Source organism: Haliotis rufescens, unplaced genomic scaffold (genome assembly GCF_023055435.1).
Source record: "Haliotis rufescens isolate VD_foot unplaced genomic scaffold, xgHalRufe1.0.p SCAF_7, whole genome shotgun sequence".
NCBI lineage: Eukaryota > Metazoa > Mollusca > Gastropoda > Lepetellida > Haliotidae > Haliotis > Haliotis rufescens.
Genome location: NW_025964361.1, coordinates 30948514 through 30973528, shown reverse-complemented (window position 1 = coordinate 30973528; position 25015 = coordinate 30948514). Strand labels below are relative to the sequence as shown.

The 25015-nt window shown below is 40.5% G+C and overlaps 5 protein-coding genes across 5 annotated transcripts; 4 read left to right on the top strand and 1 right to left on the bottom strand.

Annotated features, from left to right (window-relative positions):
- Positions 1-255: 255 nt before the first annotated feature.
- Positions 256-1412, top strand: LOC124148148 (perlucin-like). Its single transcript, XM_046519115.2, has one exon. The coding sequence runs from the start codon at positions 315-317 to the stop codon at positions 807-809; it is 495 nt and encodes a 164-aa protein (XP_046375071.2). The 5' UTR covers positions 256-314; the 3' UTR covers positions 810-1412.
- A 1164-nt stretch (positions 1413-2576) lies between these two features.
- On the top strand, positions 2577-3421 carry LOC124148149 (perlucin-like). Its single transcript, XM_046519116.2, has one exon. The coding sequence runs from the start codon at positions 2647-2649 to the stop codon at positions 3136-3138; it is 492 nt and encodes a 163-aa protein (XP_046375072.2). The 5' UTR covers positions 2577-2646; the 3' UTR covers positions 3139-3421.
- Positions 3422-12936: 9515 nt separating this feature from the next.
- Positions 12937-14407, top strand: LOC125376258 (perlucin-like). The gene has a single exon (XM_048388313.1). It carries the CDS (start codon positions 12961-12963, stop codon positions 13450-13452), a length of 492 nt encoding a protein of 163 aa, XP_048244270.1. The 5' UTR covers positions 12937-12960; the 3' UTR covers positions 13453-14407.
- An 885-nt stretch (positions 14408-15292) lies between these two features.
- On the top strand, positions 15293-16144 carry LOC124148107 (perlucin-like). Its single transcript, XM_046519047.2, has one exon. It carries the CDS (start codon positions 15376-15378, stop codon positions 15874-15876), a length of 501 nt encoding a protein of 166 aa, XP_046375003.2. The 5' UTR covers positions 15293-15375; the 3' UTR covers positions 15877-16144.
- Positions 16145-19881: 3737 nt separating this feature from the next.
- LOC125376259 lies at positions 19882-24925 on the bottom strand. Its single transcript, XM_048388314.1, has 3 exons — positions 24787-24925; positions 21719-21818; positions 19882-20724 (listed from the first exon to the last, which is right to left on the bottom strand). Exons 1-3 carry the CDS (start codon positions 24845-24847, stop codon positions 20484-20486), a joined length of 402 nt encoding a protein of 133 aa, XP_048244271.1. The 5' UTR covers positions 24848-24925; the 3' UTR covers positions 19882-20483.
- Positions 24926-25015: the final 90 nt, after the last annotated feature.

Below are 25015 nucleotides of genomic sequence, written 5' to 3'. Positions count from 1 at the left end.
ATACAACCGGGCCACCAAGCTTCCCCGAACAGCCGTACGACCCTGATGGTTTGGTGTTCACTTACTGGTAGGTCATTCTGATTACTTATAACCTCCTTGTTGCTTATCGTGCCCTATGGAATGAAAACCTACTCTGTCTCCAACGTTGACAGGGAGCAGTTTACGCAACACCACGTGACAATATTTATTTTGTGTTCAATACATCAAGATTTCGAGATCCGAAAAGATAAAGGTCATTAACGGTCCAAACCTCACGACGTTCAAACACGAAGAAAAGTTGTTCTCAAGGTTATTTTTTCTACAAGTTGTCGACAATGTTCAACCCATCAGTGAGTATTATTGTCCTCCTGGCAGTCATGAACGTTGTGTCCTGTGACTGTCCCAGCGGCTTCCTGCACCACGACGACTCCTGCTACAGCTTCATCCGTGTCCAAGCCTCGTGGGCGGAGGCGGCCGTGTACTGTCAGGCTATAGGCTCCCACCTGGCCTACGTGGAGACGGATTCCGAACAAACATTCCTGGAAGGTCATCTCAAAAGAGAAGAATCTACTATAACGACTGATGGTGTCTGGATCGGAGGCTTATCGTACCTGACCCAGAACGACTGGCTGTGGGGGTTTCAAGGTGATATCATCGCACCCACCCATTGGGCACCAGGGATGCCGGACAATACCCATCATGATCAGTTCTGTATCATGATGTACAAGGCTACGTCGTTTCTGTGGGACGATGTGGGCTGTTTCACCAAGCAATATTTCATGTGTGAGCTGGCACAAGCTACCTCGCCTGGGATAGTAGTTGGGAAGTGAGGTCAGCTTCTTCGTTAGTCAAAGAAAAAGTAAAACTATTTAACACCTTCAAATAACTATGATTTGACGAACTTATGATTAATAATGTGTAAAACCAGTCGCTCGTCACGCCGAAGACCCGGGTTCGATTTCCCACATGGATACAATATGTGAAGCCTATTTCTGGTATCCCCCGCCGTGATATTGCTGGAATATTACTAAAAGCGGCGTAAAACTATACTCACTGACTCACTCTTCACAGTGTGTCTCTTAATAAGGAATTGCCTGTTGAAAGTTTGATAAGGACAACAAACTGGTTTTTAATTCCCCTGAAGTTCATTCTTTTAAAATTGGATTGGATTTAAAGGGTTTTTTAAAGTATACAGGAAATATGACATTAACACACTGCATGTCAGAGATAATTGAAGCTGATGAACCATCTCACAAACACGTGTTCTTGTCGTAAGATTTGTATGTATTTGTTTGTTTTTTAACGTACTAAGTAGTGATAAACAGGTCACTCAATATGTGATGATATATATGTCTGTGTCTATATACGTACCTACCTACTATATGCTGTATTATAACACTATCTACCTAGTATAGTATGGTATATTATAAGAAATAAACAATACCCACCTACTACATGGTATATGTTATAACAAATCAACAATACCTCCTAATGTATGGTATACTATAGCAAATCAACAATATCTACCTGCCATGTGGTATATTAGAGCAACTCAACAATATCTACCAACTATGTGGTATAATATAACAATTCAACAACACCTCCCTTCAATATTGTATATTAATATAACAAATCAAGAAGTCAAACTTGCCTTGCAAAAAGTCTTCTAATACTTTGAACTGCAGAAACACGTCTTCATGGTAAATACATATATAAATCATGTCTAACATCTTTTTAACAGTAAGCATAGTTTTGGAGAAAAAAAACCTCTTTATTAATATATATGACTTCTTTTCTGACCTCTTATAAATACTAGTATATCACCCGTGAAGATCGGGGTTAGAATAGTGCTTAGCAAACCATTCTTGTAGTGAGAGGCGACAAAAAGGATCGGGTGGTCAGGCTCGCTGACTTGGTTGATGCATGTCATCGTATCCTAATTGCATGGGTCGATGATCATGACATGAATCACTGGATTGTCTGGTCGAGACTCGATGATATACAGACCGGCTTCATATAGGTGGAATATTGCTCAGTGCCGCGTTAAACAGCAAACAAACAAATCATATGAATAAAAGCGACAAAACTATTTCCATAATCATTAGAAATCTCTACTTAAAGCAGAGTCCTATGATCGATTCTATATACCATAAGGCGCCGCGGTTCGCTGTGTAGAGTTGCGTCCCTTGGGTACGCTAGAAACCTATGATTGTGGGGTTCGAATCCAGGTTCGCCCCGATTATTTCCAGGTTTGTCGGCACCATACCCGTGCTCGTGGGTTTCACCGATATAGTAAACGTTTGAGACCTGCATCACTTCGGGCTTTCCTCCCACATTAAAATGCCACGCCGTGACATAACTGGAATACTGTTAACTCACTCACACTCTCTCATGTCCAGACAACCCAAATAACAAAATGATAACTTGTCACTGACAATATAGGGTCGTGTGGAGAGTGTTGTTACTGCGTTCGGAAAGGTAAGATATAATCAAGAGGTGACGTGGAAATACTCGGTCAATGTAGAATACCAGAAATGTCGGCGCAATGTTCAATGAGTCTTTGTCGCCATACTGTCCACTCAAAAATAACCTAATCAGATAAGGTCGACGGCAGGGACAGCTAAAACAATTTCAAGCAACGTTACACACAATTTATGTTACACAATCATGCACAAGCTGTATGGCGTGATCCTCATCTTGGTGGTGGTCATAGATGTGGTTTGGTGTCAGTCCTGTCCGAGCGGCTTCCTGCACCACAACGACTCCTGCTACAGCCTCATCCGTGTCCAGGCCTCGTGGGCGGAGGCGGCCGTGTACTGTCAGGCTATAGGCTCCCACCTGGCCTACGTGGAGACGGATTCCGAACAAACCTTTGTGGAAGGTTATCTCAAAAGAGAAGATTCTACTATAACGACCAATGGTGTCTGGATCGGTGGTTTGACGTACCTGACGGAGAGAGAGTGGCAGTGGGGATGTCAAAACACCCGAATCGCCAGAACCTTCTGGGCTCCTGGAGACCCAAATAACGACCACGGCAGCCAGTGGTGTCTGATGTGGTACAAGAAGGGCGACTACCGGTGGGACGACAATGGATGTCATGTCAACGAGTTTTTCCTGTGTGAGTTGGAGCTCATTCCCCCAGAAATAGTTGGGAAATAACATCCCAGTCGGAACATTGGAAACCCCAAGAGTACATTGGAAGAAAGTTATTGTGTCCCTAGAAATAATCCTTTTTTAATATAAATGTGCGTGTTGCCCCTTTTAATATGTGTCTTACAATGCACATTAAGTAACTGATACTGATTGGATCGGTTGCTCTGGACGTTTGATCGATCATTCCTAATATGCATAGCCTTCGCGAATGCTTAGAAAGGACATGGTAAATAATATTATCACTGTTAAATTATATAAGTTGATGTGAATAGTCCATCATGACTCAACACGAAAACAATAAATGCTTAACGGGTTCAATCGCATATTTGTCTTTCCATCATGTGTTTATGCATAAAGTTGTCGGCTTAACAAGCCGTTCTGCTTGTGCTCAAATGGCACATCTAAAGACTATTTGAACGCGTTCAATACTTAATGTTTCCTTCCATTTATCTGATGGCGCAAATGTATTTGAAACCAGTGTTGGGGCACCATATCTGTGATACCTCCTTCATAACTACTCTGTCAAGGCTAACACATTTTCCCGTGTTTATCCTCTGACCTGGAGCTGAGTTGAGTTCCTTTGAAGGTGGTGCTTGATTCCTTTGAAGGGGGTGTTTGATGTCTTTGAAGGGGGTGATGAATTCCTTTGAAAGGGGTTCTTGATTCTTTGAAGGGGGTTCTTGATTCCTTTGAAGGTGGTGCTTGATTCCTTTGAAGGTGGTGCTTGATTCCTTTGAAGGGGGTTCTTGATTCCTTTTCAGGGGGCGCTTGATTCCTTTTCAGGGGGTTCTTGATTCCTTTTCAGGGGTGTCTTGCTTCCTTTGAAGGGGTCGCTTGATTCCTTTGAAGTGGGCGCTTGATTCCTTTGCATGGGTGCTTGATTCCTTTGAAGTGGGTGCTTGATTCCTTTGAAGGGGTGCTTGATTCCTTTGAAGGGGTGCTTGATTCCTTTGAAGTGGGTACTAGATTCCTTTGAAGTTGGTGCTTGATTCCTTTGCATGGGTGCTTGATTTCTTGAAGGGGTGGTTGATTCCTTTGAAGGGGGTGCTTGACTCCTTTGAAAGGGGTGCTTGATTCCTTTGAAGGAGTCGCTTGATTCCTTTTTGCAGTGGGTGCTTGATTCCTTTGCATGGGTGCTTGATTCCTTTGAAGTGGGTGCTTTATTCCTTTGAAGGGGCTGCTTGATTCCTTTTCAGGTGGTGCTTGATTCCTTTGAAGGGGGTGCCTGATTCCTTTGAAGTTGGTGCTTGATTCCTTTGAAGGGGGTACTTGATTCCTTTGAAGGGGGTGCCTGATTCCTTTGAAGGGGGTGCCTGATTCCTTTGAAGGGGTACTTGATTCCTTTGAAGGGGTTGCTTGATTCCTTTGAAGTGGGTACTAGATTCCTTTGAAGTTGGTGCTTGATTCCTTTGAAGTGGGTACTTGATTCCTTTGAAGGGGGTGCTTGATTCATTTGAAGGTGGTCCTTGATTCCTTTGAAGGGGTGCTAGATTTCTTAAAAGGGGGTGCTTGATTCCCTTGAAGGGGGTGCTTGAAAAGATAATGTAAGGTCTATTTGCCTTCTTCTTGAAGTGTTTTTCGCACAATCTCCGGGGTTGTTTTAGGGAAGACTGAAGTCGTGTTCCTGTCATATTTCATGTATCACCTAGAGTGGTGTCAAATGGTGACTGCTTAACAAAGTGGGAGGCGCTTCTTTTAAACAATTAAAAATAAAAAAATAAAAGACGCTTGTAAAGGTTAAGAAGGGAGAATGCTGCCACAGAGGTAAAACTGTGACAATACAAGCTAATTAATGTATGCAAAAGCATGCACATTTTATGTCTACAATGCGGCACGTGTGGTCCAGTCGGGTAAGGCGCGACGATTCCCTTTCCAGAATCGCCAAAAACATCAATATCAATCATAGATTTGCCTTGGTTTCTAGGCCTGTCGCCATACCGGTTGGTTTCACCAAAGTTGTAAACGTCCAATACCCCGTTCACACGCACGTGTGCTCTATACATACGTGTGCATATGTAAATGTACTATGCGTTCATATGAAAATTAACTAAGGTGTGTAAATTAAGTATGTAAATGGTGTAAGGCAGATATATTAATCGATCTGTTCACGACTTTCAACATGAAAAAAGGTTGTTTTCCAATAAAAGTCGAATAGGAAGAGAGTTTACCAGACAAAACTCTTCGCATGAACCAACAAGTGAGCGATTTAATCTGGACTCCCTGAAACTCAAAGAAAACTATGGCAGTTCGGGATGTCTGCATTGTATTGTAAATTTAACAAATGTTATATTTGGGATAACACTTTCTAAGTAAAGTACAGATTCTAGCACTTTTTTTGGTTGAGTCCCATCCGGGCTTCGAACTCAGCGATCTAACCTACTCAGCCACCGAGGCTTCCGCAAAATGAAAGTCCGACAACTGGTAGTCTAAATCACGTACTCTGTGTACCCCTCTGAGAGGTGTAAATTGGCACGGCTCTCATGGCCGAAAGCTATGAATCCCAGATGGAACTCAACCCCCAAAATTACTAGAATCTGTACTTTACTAAGAAAGCGTTCTCCCAAATATAAAATTTACTACATTTGACCACATTCTAAATGCCATTGTGTGTTCATAGCTTTCGGCCATGGGAGCCGTGCCAATTTACACTCGTCATGGGGGCGGAAACAAAATTGCCGCCAAATTGCTATTTTTTCTATCTTTTGTGAACCATTTTCTGCAATAACTGTAACAAGGCAAGCAAAAATGACAAATAAAGTGTCTATACCTGTGTTTTGAAAGTCAGAGAATATGATGAGGACATATCTGAAGTAGTTAGTAGTTAACAATACTTATGAATATGTAGATCAGTGGTCGACGTGACAGAATAATTTTTGCTCCAATTTCCCTGTAACTGGGCAAGCAAACATGACACATGAAGTGTCTTTCCCTATATGTTGAGGGTTGGGCAATGTGATCAGTGATAAGCCAGGTACTTAACTATGCAAATGAGCTACCTATTTATAAATTTCAAAACAATCCATGTATCAAAGCTCAATGTTCAGGTTCCTGAAAATACTCCTGATGCTAATCAGGCATGACTGGGTAATTGGTCTCGCTCACGAATGCCTCACATAATTTTTTTTGGATGAATGGTGGCTGTTTAAATTTAAAATATAAAAAAAATCTATTTTTTCAGACACAGAACAGTCTGTATATTAGTTTTAATATGTATATTCATGGGTACTTATACCATTTACAATTCTTCATCTTATAACTTAAGAACGATATATACTAATTTTCAATCTCTAAAGATTGCTTTGACGTGATGAGATGATTGTAATAGATAAAGCTCATTTTTAATATCAGTTGATCTTGCTTTAATGTTTTAGCATTCTACACTCATATTTCCAATTACCACACCAACAAATAAATATTGTTTTTCTATTTCCTCTTGACATTAATATATATCTGCTTTGCACAGTGGTATAAATTTATTTTACTTGTGCATGTGTACTAGTACTAGATTATACATGCATGACAGTTTAGTAGTTTAGACATAACCACATGGAATGATTGTGGGGTTAAATGTATATTTATGTCATGATACAAATATTTGATTCTAAACTTATCTATTATATCTAATAGACTTCATATTACAGTTGTCTCGGGGTACTGTTGAATGAAAATCAGGATATATAGCTATAGCATTGGTGGTATGAGAAATAACTTGTCAACATAACATCTGTTGCTACAACAAGAAGATACAACTAACGTTTAAATCCATTTGTGTGTCATACACATTATGGGGTAGCCAGTATAATTTGTTGTTTGTTGGGACAAATCCCAGTATTTTACTACTATTTTAAAAGCATGAGTATCAGAATTATGTAAGAAATGATGGATCAATGAGTGAACACCTGTGATGACTCAAAGCACTATTTTTTGTATAAATTATGGGACACATTTTACAAGGGGTAGAAAAATATGAGTAAATCTTTTATACCCAACTATGACAAACTATGTCAGGTGTGTATATTGCAACTGAGTAACTGATTGGTTGTTGGATGCAAAGTATGAAAAGCATTTGAAAAGAATTGACCTTCACTTTGAGTGAGTTCATTGGAGTATGAACCTTCATAGAGTGAGGGCCAATCTGTATGAACGTCGGAGCTTGCGAACAATCATGCAGTCACGCTCTCTGACATTTCTCAATATATACTGAAACGCTAAGACCAAGAATAAATGTTCTAAATGATCAGAAAGAACGCTTATGCATGTTTTCGTGATAGGGAATTCCCAGGGGTTTCCCCGGGAATGTGGAAGTAGACCGTCAGTGTACTTCATTTCAAGAACACGGTCTCGTGAAAAACGTATGAACGTCAAATTGTGTGTGTGTGTGTGTGTGTGTGTGTGTGTGTGTGTGTGTGTGTGTGTGTGTGTGTGTGTGTGTGTGTGTGTGTGTGTGTGTGTGTGTGTGTGTGTGTGTGTGTGGCTGCTTGTACTAGTCCGAACTGATACCGATTTATAGTGCTAGTTTACTGAGATACAATGCCGCAGTTTAACATCCATAGAGGTAAGATCATAGAAACATCTTATCTGTACATCCTGATAAGTAATAATTTTTTTGTAGACATTGTAGGCGGCCTTAGTACCATGACTGTATGGTTAAAGTTAATTAAACTATTCAAGTAAAAGCAATTCGTAACGCTAATGTCACTTTCAGAACGCAGGCCCTTTTTATATCTCAGCATGGGGAATGTCAATACCATAGTTAACTTTACATAGACTCAAGTGGCTGGAGAGATAGGATCGTCTTGAAGAATGAGGACCTTTTTACATCTCAGCGTGAGGAATGTCATCACCATAGTTAACTTCACATAGATTCAATTGGCTGTAGAGATAGGATCGTCTTGAAGAAAGAGGTCCTTGTTACACACAGACTGATAACAGTTCAGCTTCCCAACGTCCTTTCCAAGTGACAGTAACACGGCAGACCTCGCTATATGCATTGGTTACCTTTGTGATATCAAAAATTTCAAATGTCAAAAACAAGACACATAGTGTAGCTCACCTTGTGTTAAGTAAACTTGTAGCAGGGGTATATCAGCCAAATATTCTGAGACACAAGGCGATCTGACATATTAAAACACCGGGACACATCAACATCATGACATACAGCATTCAGAGACACTACAGTAATCTTGGGCAATAAATAAGTGTGACACACTACAATCTAATGACACACTACAAAAATACAGTAGTAAACTGAGAGACTACAACAATGAGGGACACCCATCACTGTAAGACACTACAACTTGAGCTGCCACAGCAATCTACACCGATCTTACACGCCACAACAATCTACACCGATCTTACACGCCACAACAATCTACACCGATCTTACACGCCACAACAATCTACACCGATCTTACACGCCACAACAATCTACACCGATCTTACACGCCACAACAATCTACACCGATCTTACACACCACGACAATCTACACCGATCTTACACGCCACAACAATCTACACCGATCTTACACGCCATAACAATCTACACCGATCTTACACGCCATAACAATCTACACCGATCTTACACGCCACAACAATCTACCCCGATCTTACACGCCACAACAATCTACACCGATCTTACACGCCACAACAATCTACACCGATCTTACACGCCACAACAATCTACACCGATCTTACACGCCACAACAATCTACACCGATCTTACACGCCACAACAATCTACACCGATCTTACACGCCACAACAATCTACACCGATCTTACACGCCACAACAATCTACACCGATCTTACACGCCACAACAATCTACACCGATCTTACACGCCACAACAATCTACACCGATCTTACACGCCACAGCAATCTACACCGATCTTACACGCCACAACAATCTACACCGATCTTACACGCCACAACAATCTACACCGATCTTACACGCCACAACAATCTACCCCGATCTTACACGCCACAACAATCTACCCCGATCTTACACGCCACAACAATCTACACCGATCTTACACGCCACAACAATCTACACCGATCTTACACGCCACAGCAATCTACACCGATCTTACACGCCACAACAATCTACCCCGATCTTACACGCCACAACAATCTACCCCGATCTTACACGCCATAACAATCTACACCGATCTTACACGCCACAACAATCTACCCCGATCTTACACGCCACAACAATCTACACCCATCTTACACGCCACAACAATCTACACCGATCTTACACGCCACAACAATCTACACCGATCTTACACGCCACAACAATCTACCCCGATCTTACACGCCATAACAATCTACACCGATCTTACACGCCACAACAATCTACACCGATCTTACATGCCACAACAATCTACCCCGATCTTACACGCCACAACAATCTACACCGATCTTACATGCCACAACAATCTACCCCGATCTTACACGCCACAACAATCTACACCGATCTTACATGCCATAACAATCTACACCGATCTTACACGCCACAACAATCTACCCCGATCTTACATGCCACAACAATCTACACCGATCTTACACGCCATAACAATCTACACCGATCTTACACGCCACAACAATCTACACCGATCTTACACGCCACAACAATCTACACCGATCTTACACGCCACAACAATCTACACCGATCTTACACGCCACAACAATCTACCCCGATCTTACACGCCACAACAATCTACCCCGATCTTACACGCCACAACAATCTACACCGATCTTACACGCCACAACAATCTCCACCGATCTTACACGCCACAACAATCTACACCGATCTTACGAGCCACAACAATCTACCCCGATCTTACACGCCACAACAATCTACACCGATCTTACACGCCACAACAATCTACACCGATCTTACACGCCACAACAATCTACACCGATCTTACACGCCATAACAATCTACACCGATCTTACACGCCACAACAATCTACACCGATCTTACACGCCACAACAATCTACACCGATCTTACACGCCACAACAATCTACCCCGATCTTACACGCCACAACACTCTACACCGATCTTACACGCCACAACAATCTACACCGATCTTACACGCCACAACAATCTACCCCGATCTTACACGCCACAACAATCTACCCCGATCTTACACGCCACAACAATCTCCACCGATCTTACACGCCACAACAATCTACACCGATCTTACACGCCACAACAATCTACCCCGATCTTACACGCCACAACAATCTACCCCGATCTTACACGCCACAACAATCTACACCGATCTTACACGCCACAACAATCTACACCGATCTTACACGCCACAACAATCTCCACCGATCTTACACGCCACAACAATCTACACCGATCTTACACGCCACAACAATCTACACCGATCTTACACGCCACAACAATCTACACCGATCTTACACGCCACAACAATCTACACCGATCTTACACGCCACAGCAATCTACACCGATCTTACACGCCACAACAATCTACACCGATCTTACACGCCACAACAATCTACACCGATCTTACACGCCACAACAATCTACACCGATCTTACACGCCACAACAATCTACCCCGATCTTACACGCCATAACAATCTACCCCGATCTTACACGCCACAACAATCTACCCCGATCTTACACGCCACAACAATCTACACCGATCTTACACGCCACAACAATCTATACCGATCTTACATGCCACAACAATCTACCCCGATCTTACACGCCACAACAATCTACACCGATCTTACACGCCACAGCAATCTACACCGATCTTACACGCCACAGCAATCTACACCGATCTTACACGCCACAACAATCTACACCGATCTTACACGCCACAGCAATCTACACCGATCTTACACGCACAGCAATCTACACCGATCTTACACGCCACAACAATCTACCCCGATCTTACACGCCATAACAATCTACACCGATCTTACACGCCACAACAATCTACACCGATCTTACACGCCACAACAATCTACACCGATCTTACACGCCACAACAATCTACACCGATCTTACACGCCACAACAATCTACACCGATCTTACACGCCACAACAATCTACACCGATCTTACACGCCACAGCAATCTACACCGATCTTACACGCCACAGCAATCTACACCGATCTTACACGCCACAACAATCTACACCGATCTTACACGCCACAGCAATCTACACCGATCTTACACGCCACAACAATCTACACCGATCTTACACGCCACAGCAATCTACACCGATCTTACACGCCACAGCAATCTACACCGATCTTACACGCCACAACAATCTACACCGATCTTACACGCCACAGCAATCTACACCGATCTTACACGCCACAGCAATCTACACCGATCTTACACGCCACAACAATCTACACCGATCTTACACGCCACAACAATCTACACCGATCTTACACGCCACAACAATCTACACCGATCTTACACGCCACAACAATCTACCCCGATCTTACACGCCACAACAATCTACACCGATCTTACACGCCACAACAATCTACCCCGATCTTACACGCCACAACAATCTACCCCGATCTTACACGCCACAACAATCTACCCCGATCTTACACGCCACAGCAATCTACCCCGATCTTACACGCCACAACAATCTACACCGATCTTACACGCCACAGCAATCTACCCCGATCTTACACGCCACAACAATCTACACCGATCTTACACGCCACAGCAATCTACACCGATCTTACACGCCACAACAATCTACACCGATCTTACACGCCACAACAATCTACACCGATCTTACACGCCACAACAATCTACACCGATCTTACACGACACAACAATCTACACCGATCTTACACGCCACAGCAATCTACACCGATCTTACACGCCACAACAATCTACCCCGATCTTACACGCCACAACAATCTACCCCGATCTTACACGCCACAACAATCTGAGATAAACTCCTGTATGCATATCCGTTCCTGGCACTCCTAACGTTTTAGTATATCAGTCGAAATTTCAGAGTTTGAGAGTGTCTGTGCGTACAGGTAAGGTGAGTGAGACATCGCATCACCGTGAGACATCTCGACACTATGACACACTACAACAATCTGAGACACAACAGAGAATATATGACACGACAGAAGTATGATACGCTATAAGTAGGAATAATGCTATTGGAGGCCTTTTCGTGAAAAGTAATAATATAATTCGATATTTTGGGTCTTTTTTAACGAAGCAAAAGTATGTGCACTTTATGATGACATTCACGCGTCAAGCATACTTAGAGTAGTATGGACACATCGACATGGATCACCTTAAAGTTCCAATATTGCGAGTTGGAACAATATTTACATCAGGTCATGTAAATCAATGTTGACTTTCATTTCACTGTACATACAGGGGGAACATTTTGCCAAGTGTATGATCAACGATCAAAGACATCTAGACATATAGATAAATGGGGTTTTGTTTCCATTCAAGGGCAAAAAAATCCTGGAACGTTCACAAAGTTAGTTTAACGCCAAGTACATACTAACATGCGTATCTCCATCTATCATATCAAGGCAACTCAAATTACAAACTTATGTCTTGTCACTGGTCATATTATTCGTGGAGAGTTTTTATATTGAGCTCGCAAAGATGAGATCTAATCAAGCGGGGACATGAATATATTCGGTCAACGTAGGATAGCAGACATTTGGTGCAATGTTCAATGAGTCGCTATACTTCTACTGTACTCTAGATATGCATATCAGATAAAGCCGTGAGCAGTGACAAACATTGAACAATTACAAAATTACAATTGTCGTTTCAAAAACACGATGTTGAAGCTATCTGGTGTGACCCTAATCCTGACAGCAGTCACGGGTGTGGTTTGGTGTCAGTCCTGTCCCAGCGGCTTCCTACACCACGACGACTCCTGCTACAGCCTCATCCGTGTCAAGGCCTCGTGGGCGGAAGCGGCCGTGTACTGTCAGGCGATAAGCGCCCATTTAGCCTACGTCCAGACGGCTTCGGAACACAACTTTGTGGAAGGTTATCTCAAAAGAGAAGACTCTACTATAAGAACTGATGGTGTCTGGGTCGGTGGTTTGACGTACCTGGTACAGAACGAGTGGCAGTGGGGATTTGAAAATACCCGAACCGCCAGTACCTGGTGGCTTCCCGGGGAACCGAATAATGATCACGGTGCCCAGCTTTGTCTCATGTACAAGAAAGGATCGTACCTGTGGGACGACAATGAATGTCAAGACACGGAGTTTTTCTTATGTGAATTCGAACTCGGATCTACCCCCCAAATAGTTGGGAAATAACATTCAAGTCGGAACAATGGAGACTCCACGAGAACATTAGAAGAAAGTTTGGCTTTGTGGACAACAGTTATTGTGTCCCTAGAAACAATGCTTTACTAATCTTAATGTGTGTTTTGCCTGTTAAATATGTGTCTTACAATACATATTAACTGACCGATGAATTGATTGGAGCACTTACTCTGATCATGCAAATGCATGTTTGTAACATAAATAGCATCTGATCATTTGAATATCCGCAGACTTCGCCAATGCTTACAAAAGGACATGGTATATGATATTATTGTATGTTTCTGATGAATATATGTTTCCGACGGTAATTATTTCAACTATTGTTTTTGAAAATATTTGCTTTTGAAAAATGTGACAAAGAAACAACAGATCATATCATATTACTCTGTATATAATATTGTTATATACACTCACGTAGCCGTAATGATAAGACGAGACTTTTGTTCCACGCAGTCTTGTTGAATTTCTCAACGTTCTTTTTAAGGTGACATTAACAATAAATCATACGCAATATGCAGTCCTTATCCCTGTGATGCTTGATTTAAAATTGCAATGGCGTAAACAAGACAGACTGTGAAGCTTTACTCATTCCTAGATAACTTGTAGCACGTGTATTACATATTACGCACCGGCGGCCATTTTGAGTCGAGATTACAACAAAGTCAACACGACACCAATGGTTGTCTTAAAAAAGCATGTGAATTGCATGACGACACGCGGTAGTCAAGTTGGCTGAGGTGCCGTGATTCGCTGTGCCAGAACAAATGATATGGGATTTGCCTTGATTGTTTCTAGGTTTGAAAGTAAAACGTCTAAAACCTGCACACATCACTTGGGGTTTGCCTTCCACATCAAGCTGACACGCCTTAATATAATAGGAATACTGTTCAAAGCAGGGTTGAACAAAACTCACCTACTGATGATGACACACTGCGTAAGGACACATCGTCGTATTGTAAATAGGTAAATTTTACGTTGAACAACCAAATATAGCCAGTGTGAAGCAAGCTGCATTAGTCTTACATAGTGCACCCTAATACTCTATTATACAGCTCAGCGTGCATTCACATGGATTATATCCTCGGCACCAACGATACTATGCTGATATATTAAGGATATTATATGAGTGTTCATGCCATACTATGTTAACAACAAGAGTGTCTAAATTCCGGAATTTAGGCACACGAGTTGGGTAAACATAGTATGACATGAACTCGAATATAATGTTCTATTTATTACCGAAGAAGATGTGTACATATAGAGACGAATTTTAGTGTTTACCTGTAAGGACAGTAAGCCGCAACAGCAGCGGAACTACAATTTATCGAATGACGTCAACAATCTTCAGCTATGACGTCGTTTCTAATGTGACGTCATTCCGACCTTACGTCACAATAAGATTCGAATGACGTAAACAATGTCGTCCGGATGACGGAAATAATACACTGTTGTCTCCTGACGTGATATCACCCTAGATATGATATTTACGAACCCCAATATGTTTGCCCTCGTAGGTAATAATTAGGTAATATGACCCTCAATGATGGCGATATAAGTCAGAATGAAAATCCCCAAGCCTTTATCGATTTCATCAAACTAAATAATATAACATAATTATGTTATACCTGTAATCATACCAGAACTCTCACTTGGGGCCTTATTTTTATATGTATACGGAAAAAAAACAACTTTTGTCCATGGGGTTTGGCTGTTCCCATACTTTATTCTGACTGACACAGAACACAGGGAGTTACCTGTCATGAATCACGGTGGTGTAATCAATATCAAATCTGTATTTTTTACAGGCAGCCTTTTGCTTCATTGCAGGGGTATGCGTTGTGTTTAATAGGTCAAATAAAAGATAACGACGATTCACGGATTCGATACACGTTGAAAGGTGTATGTTTCTACAATATGCTGAAAATGTTTAACTCATCAGTGAGTATTATTGTCGTGCTGGCAGTTATGAACGTGGTTTCCTGTGACTGCCCAAACGGCTTCCTGCACCATGATGACTCCTGCTACAGCCTCATCCGTGTCCAAGCCTCGTGGGCCGAGGCGGCCGTGTACTGTCAGGCTATAGGCTCCCACCTGGCCTACGTGGAGACGGATTCCGAACAAACCTTTGTGGAAGGTTATCTCAAAAGAGAAGACTCTACTATAACGACTGATGGTGTCTGGATCGGTGGGTTGACGTACCTGACGGAGAAAGAGTGGCAGTGGGGATTTCAAAATACCCGAATCGCCAGTACCTTCTGGGCCCCTGAAGACCCTAATAACGACGGCGGCAGCCAGTGGTGTCTGATGTTGTACAAGAAGGGCGACTTCCGGTGGGACGACAATGAATGTGATGAAAACGAGTTTTTCCTGTGTGAGTTGGAGTTCGGATCTTCACCTGACATAGTGGGCAAATAACATTGAAGTCGGAACAAAGGACTCTGCATGACACAGTACGGAAATTGACGTCGGTGACACTTATTTTGTTCCCAGAATCAGTTGTCAAATTTTATTTGTGATTACTGTGCAAGTTATCTGTTCTATATGTGTGACATAAAAAGTAACACAGCTCAAGTCAATGCTTAAAATGAACAGTATATATGATCTTGTCACTTGTCAAATAGTTCCATGTATTGGCATTGATAAGTGATTCAAAATGAATAAAATCGACGTAATCATAACAAAATACGTAACTGTTCTTTTATTTCTCTTTCCATCATAATGTATATATTACGTCATTGACCTTATCCACCGTTTTGCTTTTGTTTAAATTTCACTTTTAAGGGCCACGGGAATAGCGGATATTTCATGTGTCAAGTAAAATATCATATTTCTCTCATCGAGTGACGGGGGAAAGGAGATATTGTCACGAGACACATAAATTATCCTATTTATTATATACTTTTTGTGTAGTTGACATATCGTTAAAGTACCGTAAAAGTAATTCATTACAAATGTTAAACATTAAAACGTAAATTTTCTCTTGCTAACACGTACGGACCTTTTTACCACCCCTTGTAATTGCGACTTAAGAAGTAGTTCCGAGTTTGCAAAATCTTACAAAATATAAACAACAGTAATCCAAAATATTTGAGGTCACTCAATTTCTTATTATACATTTGGATATGATTATAAACAAAATAATCTTGAAAGCTACGAGAAAGCTGTTGGAAGCGAAGGAATACAGGCTGGTCAAGTAACATAAATGGCGCCTTTCGAAACGAATAGTCTGGATTGACGAGGTAAATGAGAAATTTACAGTTTATAATTATGTAACGAAAAATGTTCAACAGAATAACAAAACGGCAAGAAGCGATATTAACTCCATAAATGAACATCTGTTAATTTTTTGCCTTGTCAATGTGGAACTAACGTAAAACGGATGTCATCAGTTTGTGTATGGGGCTGACACTTACGATAAAGGGAGACAATTTGCGGGGAGTTGGCTCTTGAATGATAATAGTTCCGTCAAAGTGTTATGGTCACTGCTGTGAAATATCCAGTGCTGTTTTCACTGCAATCAAAATGTCACTTTGGAAAACTCAGTCTTCCAAAATTTGTTTTCGTTTTCATTACAGACAAGAACATTATTTGTATGGCCTTGCCATTTCATAATGTTTGGTAACATTATGACAAGGCATTGAAGCTTCATAGCTTTACAACTATAATGACTTCCTTACTTTTTAACACAACCGAAATCATCCACATAGGGTAGACACAGCTTCTGGTTACATATAAGTGACATTCGAAGTTACAGGGACAGTGACGCGGCAGCCGTGTGTTTTTCATATCGCTTTTTTCATGTGGCATCCGAACCTTTAAGGGTGCCGCTCTGTTTGCGTGAAGAGTTTACAGTGAAACGGAGACTTCCTGGCTAGCAAGGTTTCCGAAGTAGCTGGGTTTTCAGATAGCGAGGTTTACGGATTATTTGGGATTCCTTGCTAGCGAGTTTTCTGGAGTGTTCCGGATTAGCGGGGTTTCCGGACAAAGGGTTTTTCACTGTGTAGTGAGGTTCGATAGATCAGATATTTTATAATGTAAGATCTAAGTCAATGCTCATGTTCATTATGAAACTATTCCTTATATACGGTACACCTCAGACATGGGGAAACCTAAATAATTTAATTAGGATAGAATCCGTACAATGTGTAGAGTGTTTGTTTGTTTGTTTTTTGTTTAACGCCGCACTCAGCAATATTCCAGCTATATGACGGCGGTCTGTAAATAATCGAGTCTGGTCCAGACAATCCAGTGATTGACATCATGAACATCGATCCACGCAATTGGGATACGATGACATGCATCAACCAAGTCAGCGAGCCTGACCACCTGATCCCGTTAGTCGCCTCTTACCACAAGCATAGTCGCTTTTTATGGCAACCATGGGTTGCTGAAGACCTATTCTGCCACGGATCTTCACGGGTCACAAGTGTATGTGTATAAACTTTGAGAAGAAGAACTGTTGTAAAACGCACATGTGCATATACTTCAATACCACAAGATAACGTATGTAAAATGTGGATCAGATGGCATTAAAACAATATAGCATTGATTGGTTGACATCTCTGGTGATTCCTGTCGTTACTAGTGGATAGACCGTCTACTTGGAGAGCGGAAGATCTGTGGTTCGATCCCCAGTCCCATCATATGAAATAAAAGCGACTAAACATTTGTTTTAATCAAGACCAGAATCTTTTAAAAGTAGCTTACGATTGTGACTAAGCATGTGCTTGTGAGTCACTATCAAATAGTGATGATGCCAGATGTTCACAAAAATGTGAGCGAGTCAGGCTTCACTGATGGTATCGTCACAAAAGACGTTAATAGAGGTTATTTGTTGTTACCCTGCCTGGCGCTCGATAATAAAGTGGATAAAAACAAGTTCAGAGTCAATGCACTGTGCTTGAGTGGGGTATCGTATCCATATTAGCCTACGGAATGGCATCTTAGTGAGCTAGCACTATAAAATCGGCATAGGCCTGGTCGAGTAGAAGCAGCCACACACACACACACACACACACACACACACACACACACACACACACACACACACACACACACACACACACACACACACACAAACACGGCAGTGACGATAGTGAGTGAGTGAGTATGGTTTTACGCCGCTTTTAACAATATTCCAGCAATATCATGGCGGGGGACACCAGAAATGGGCTTCGCTCATTGTACCCATTGTCGGGAATCGAACCCGTGTCTTCGGCGTGACGAGCGAACGCTTTAACCACTGGGTTACCCGACCGCCCCCGGTGACGATAGACTCGCCATGTATCTGTAGTTGGCTTATCTATGACTTCAATGTTGGTTTTCTAGGTGTTGTTTCGGAGAGAGAAATATGTCTTGAAGAAGTGACAGAACATATGTTAAATGATCGGCTCCTGTGTATCTATCAAACCCTAGGACTTGAGGTGCAGTCCTTTAGTTTTCTTTTACGAGCAAGACGTGAAACAATTCTTGCATGTATTTCGGTACAGCTGTGCTAAAGTAAAGGTTGTTCTGTTTGTTCTGTTTAACATATTAAATACGATGTTTGTTTTGCTTAGATATTAAGCCTTTACAAGTTATCACTCCAGCAGAGATAGACCTGAAACGTTATTAGGAGAATAAATCATTCAAGTTCAAAGAGTTAACACCAGCGCTAAGAAGGACGGGGTTAGCCAATTTGACACAGGCAGACACTGGCAGATCCTACACCGAGGATCCGGTTGTATGGCAGTAATGCTTTCAGAGTGCAGTTTTATCAGGTACACTGAAGGAAGAACACATTACATATCTCGCTGCCCGTTCACACAAAATAACATGGGGATTGTCCTATGCCGAGAGCCCATTGTGTTACAACACAAATAGGGTGTATTTGAGTCCGGGGCGGACACATTATACATTGCGCTGCCCCTTGACACAGACAGATAGTGATATGGCGGCATACCGAGAGCTCAGGAGTTATAACGAAAATATGGTGTATTAGAATCTGGTGTTCTGCAGGACTTGAGCTGCTCAACATAGCTCGAAACATGGCCGTTAATACCAGTGGTCCAGTGGCATTCATCATTGGCAGGGGCGATCGGGTAGCCTAGTGGTTAAAGCGTTCGCCCGTCACGCCAAAGACCCGGGTTCGATTCCCGACATGGGTACGACGTGTGAAGCCCATTTCTGGTGTCCCCCGCCGTGATATTGCTGGAATATTGCTAAAAGAGGCGTAAAACCACAATCAATCACTCATCATTGGCAACAGTGGTATTGAAAGTAAAGTTTAACATATACGTGCTTTTTTCAACAACCAGAATATGATGAGAAAGATAAAATAGGAATCACAATACACATTTTAAGAAACTATTCACGACAAAAACATATACATGTACCCCAGAAACCTGTTTTGTTCAGTATATATAACACGAACATTCTATAAATGATTCAAATCATATTTATCAAAATTCATTCTGGTAGGATTTATTGCAAATTCTTAACACTCTCGTTAATTACTAAGTATACAATTCTCAAAGATAAAGTCGTTGATGTATGAACTTAAACATTCCAACTTTTGACTATTAATATACTTCATTCGTGTGCACACAGTATGTAACATGTATTTCTTCACACGAACATTATTAATATACCTTGTGTAATTACTCATGACAACACAATCAGGGCAAATATACAAATTATATAAGGTTATATTTCGAAAATTTATTTTGTTTTTCTGAACATTTTTAGACCAGTTTAGAATGAAACAAGAAGGCGATGTGATCAGGCTTGACAGACGTCCGCTTCAAACATAGCCGTTTATAAGGCAAGTGTTAGGGAAGCTGGATGTTGGGAAAGCTATTTTACTTTTATTAATTCTTTGAAATATACTTTAACACAAAACCACAATTAAATAGCATAAAAGAATTTCGACCCCGTGTGTTGTATTATATAATTAGGATAAAATAAAAGCAAGAAGATAGATGTATTGTTTTCTTCAGAAGTACATCCGTTATGCGATGCAGCCTGGCATATAGGACAATCCTTCAAGTGGCAGCTGGCGTGGTAGCTGACGTTGCACCTGACGTTGCACCTGACATGGCACCTGACGTGGCAGCTGACGTTGCACCTGATGTGGCAGCACTCGGCATTGTTGTCTCAGAAGCGGTCCTCTCCACGCCCACTGTCCGGCTTTTAGATGTGGCCGCTTTAGCAACTGCCTGGAAACACGTGCAGAGCAAAACGATGGTAACGAACGCTGCACCGATGATGATTATTATTGCCCATCTGAAAAGAAAAAGAACAACAATGTTTGTTGGCTCCACTAATTTGCCAAAGAAGAAATATCATCTCTGTCAACTGGGTATCAGCAGCATTAACACTGGTACTTCTATCCATACCATCTTGGGGATTCCGAGTTAGAATTGGACCAGGCAACTTATGGTGGGGTGATCAGGTTTGGTGACTTGGTTGATGTCGTCGTACGCAGATGACGTGAGGCGTTGTTCATAGTTGTATTGTTGACACTCATAATTATAATTCATTCACGACCATATGCTTATTCTCATACTAAATCTCATAAAAAACACACTCTTCTTAGCATTATACAAATAATTGCTCTTGATGCTCGTGATGTCTCCATTACGTAAGTTTGCAGAAGTGTAGTATAGTCATTCTCCGGTATGACGTGAGGTTACATTTCTTGCATTAATGAGAAAAGGACGACAACACGTCAGCCATTGCTCACAGCGTCACAGACTGATCACGTTAGCACGAAACCCTCAGTGACGTTTCTTGGCATTCTTCCTTTTTATTCTTTGAATGGATGATTGAATAATCCCCCCGGATTCCAAACTTACGGATACGCTGGCCCACTCGAATGAACGTTGTAGCGGAACAGACACGTAATATTACTCATAAGGGTAGAACAATCGCGTGTAACAATTTCCAACATTTGTGAGTATCAGTGCTGATTTCCCAGTTGAAGCGCGTTGACGTTACATTGCTTTACTGCTGAGAATAATATGACATGACGTCATCATTGTTTATGACGTAGCAAATAACGTCATTATGTACAATATGTTGACCAGTGCAATTACCCTGTAGTATTGTATTTTTTCAAATGACGAATAATATACCTCATGTAAGAATGCTGAACACCAAAACTTTCAGATTAATTACACCATTCCTTCACCTGGTGCCAGATTATCCTTAATTACGCGTTTCGAGCACGTTATTCTATAAACACTCATTGGTTAACCCTTTACCGTCTTATACTTACTTGTTTGAAACACAGCAAAAGATATAAACAGCATCCTCACAACAGCCGAAAATGCATATAGTTGATGAAGATCGACCATAGCAAGTTTCCGCTGAAATTTCTGAAAGAAATTAAACATATTACATTGGATTTTTTGTTTATCTTTTTCGGAAGATACCGGAGAAATTAATTTGTCCCAGGGATTAACAAAAAAATATATCATTCACTAGAAATGCTGGACTTCTGAAAGTCAATTGTTTGGCTGCTTTCAGAGAAAATAACTGCCTGAAAGAGCTGTCTAAAAGCATGGCGATCCATTCAAATATAAACTGGTAAAGACATTTTGAAATGTTTTGTTGTTGAGAGATGAGAGATGAAACTCCAGAACGATAACTGACTTGCAGAGCAAACACATTTTGGCCAATGTTGACGTATTGACGTGCGAACAAACATGCTGGTTTGGGTCAATACTTGAAAAAAATCACTTTTTCTTTTCAAAATGAATTTTGCTTTGAAACATAAATTGCCAAACAAAGGCCAAATGTGATTTGTAGGTTCCACAATTAATATTTGCAACCAAGTATGTACAAAATCAAGATCATCGTCATTAAATTATTTAACACTTAAAATGACACAAACTTCCAGTGGTTTTTTAAGATTAGATCAAATTCAACACAATTATTCGTTCGTTTGTGCACTTCAAAACGAATCATTAAAAAAAATATGAAAATAATAGATATATCGCTAACAAGCCGCATACAAGTCGGTTGAAAAATGGTCACGGTAGTCGAGTCGTCTGAAACGCCACATTTTGCCGTGCGTTGCATCCTTTACGTCGACCAAGTTGATTGTTGTGTGACTTAATTGTGATAGTTTAGTTACAGTACTGAGTGCGTGTCATCGTGTTGGTTTAGTGGACCGTTTCCATGCTTCTAATCTTTATTTCACATACTGAAGAGACCACAGGCCTATAGTACAATTTGAAGAATATACAGTTTTATACAATTTATGTACATATCTCACCAGATCACCTCACGTCATTCCACCTCGCATTTCACCGCTGTCACATAATTTCACACATTCAGTACAATACCATACCCTGTAATTTCATAATTTCTATATTACCATATCACAACTTGTTATATCATACAACATATTCTATAACATCATATCATATTGTATCATTATTATAAGATCATACTATATAGTATTATTTCATATAACATTATCATAACATACTATACATACCATCGTACCATATATCACAACTATATTGTATCACATTTCAACATGTCATATCACACAACACATTAGCAATGTCATAGCTTGTCCCATCATATCTTATCATATCATACCATATAATGCCATGTCATTCCATGCCAATTTATTTCATATCAATCAATCAATATTTATTCAACACTGGAAGACCGCAAGCCATATAATATGTACACTAAAAAACTGTATTTACACAATTTCTATAATACACATAATATATTGCATCATATCCCCTCATGTATCATGTCACACCACAGTTATATCATTTCATATACATATAACTATACTTAACCATTTGTAATATCACGTCCCACAATATCATATGACAGCCTAGTAGTTTAATACCATTTCTAACTCTTTTGTTTGTAGTTTATTCAGATGACAAATATCTATAAATATGTACTTAATGTATATACACAATAGTTTCCAAATACCAAGCAGCTAAGATTATTCTTTCATAAGGTTCTGTCGGTATAAAGAGGCATAATATATGAACATTGACACATTTTGTAAGATACTTCTTTTTGTGTTTGACAGCAATGTAACAAATTTAATAATATTAGGGTACCTGTAATAATAAGCGTGCAGGTATTTTTCTCTAAGGTGTAAATACACTGGACATACAAGTAAGAAATGAAATTCATCTTCTACTGAGTTTAAACTACATAGATTACAGATTCTTTCTTCACGAGGAATGTTTACATAGCGCCCTGTTTCTATTAAAAGGCCGTGAGAAGAACATCTAAAACGTGAAAGAGCCGTTCGAAATTTTTTAACATTAACTTTTGATAAATAATCTTCCATAATTATTTCTGATTTAAACATTTTGTAATAAAAGCATTTGTTTGTTAGAGTCAATGATGCAGTACAAGATTGTAAATAAATATCCTTTAATCTCTGGGTTAATGAAAGTATAAACATTGGTTTGGAATACACATTTTGGTTTTGCCAAATATCACCAAAGCCACAACTGAAAAGTAATTCTCTAACACCTGTAACCCAGTTTCTTTTCCCATTATTATCATAAACTATCATCATATTATAACACTTTTTTGGCAATCTATATGAGGGCATGTCAATAAGTCTCAGCCAGTATTTAATAACTTTTATATTTGAATATACATAGAGAGGGAATCTTTCACATTCTCCATACACCACCAAGCTGGAAGTGTTTATTTTAACACCTAAATACTTTTTGCAAACATATAAATGAATCCTTTCTATGGCATCAAAGTGCTGTAAACCCCAGACTTCTGCCCCATACAACAAAATGGGGAGTATCTTTATATCAAATATTTAAAAAAAAGATTGATGAGAAATGGTTTCTAAAACTTTCAAACTCTTATGGATACTTACAAAGACCTTTCTTGCTTGTAAAGTAGCTTGATACAAATGTTTATGCCATGACAAGTTTCTACTGAAGTAAACACCAAGATATTTATAAAATCCTGTAGTTTCTATTTTTTTTTCCATGCTATCAACCACTAGTTTGTATGGGACATATTTAATTATTTACAGGCCGCCGTGATATAGCTGGCATATCGCCGACTGTAGTAAATAATGTGGAATACAGCGACACACACTGTCTCGGCCATCATAGAATCATTTGCAACCGACTTGATCCGTCTACTCCCTATCTGACAACTGTTACAGTGAAATGTCAATGAGTGACGTTGTACTTGTTAAACGGAAGCCTAGTTATGACTACAGGTGTTGTCGATCCTCTCGAATAAGAAGCCAACTTGGACACCTTTTCATCATTAGTTGTCAAAAGGACCTGAATCGGTAAAAGACATTTTTTAAATAACCCTTACCTGTAATAAAACACACCAAGAGCGTGCATATGATCGGTACAGCCATTCTGCGCACTGGCATCGAAGATAAACTGTGAGAATATACCCTACACTTTAAAAAGAATTGAACTTAAACCCAGAAGTGTTTGGTTTCTATTTGTATTCGCGACGATCGATATTTAAAGGTGCACAGTCTGTTGCAGTGTCCTGGAAATGTTAGTCCTTTCACTAACAAACCCTGTCTCCCTGT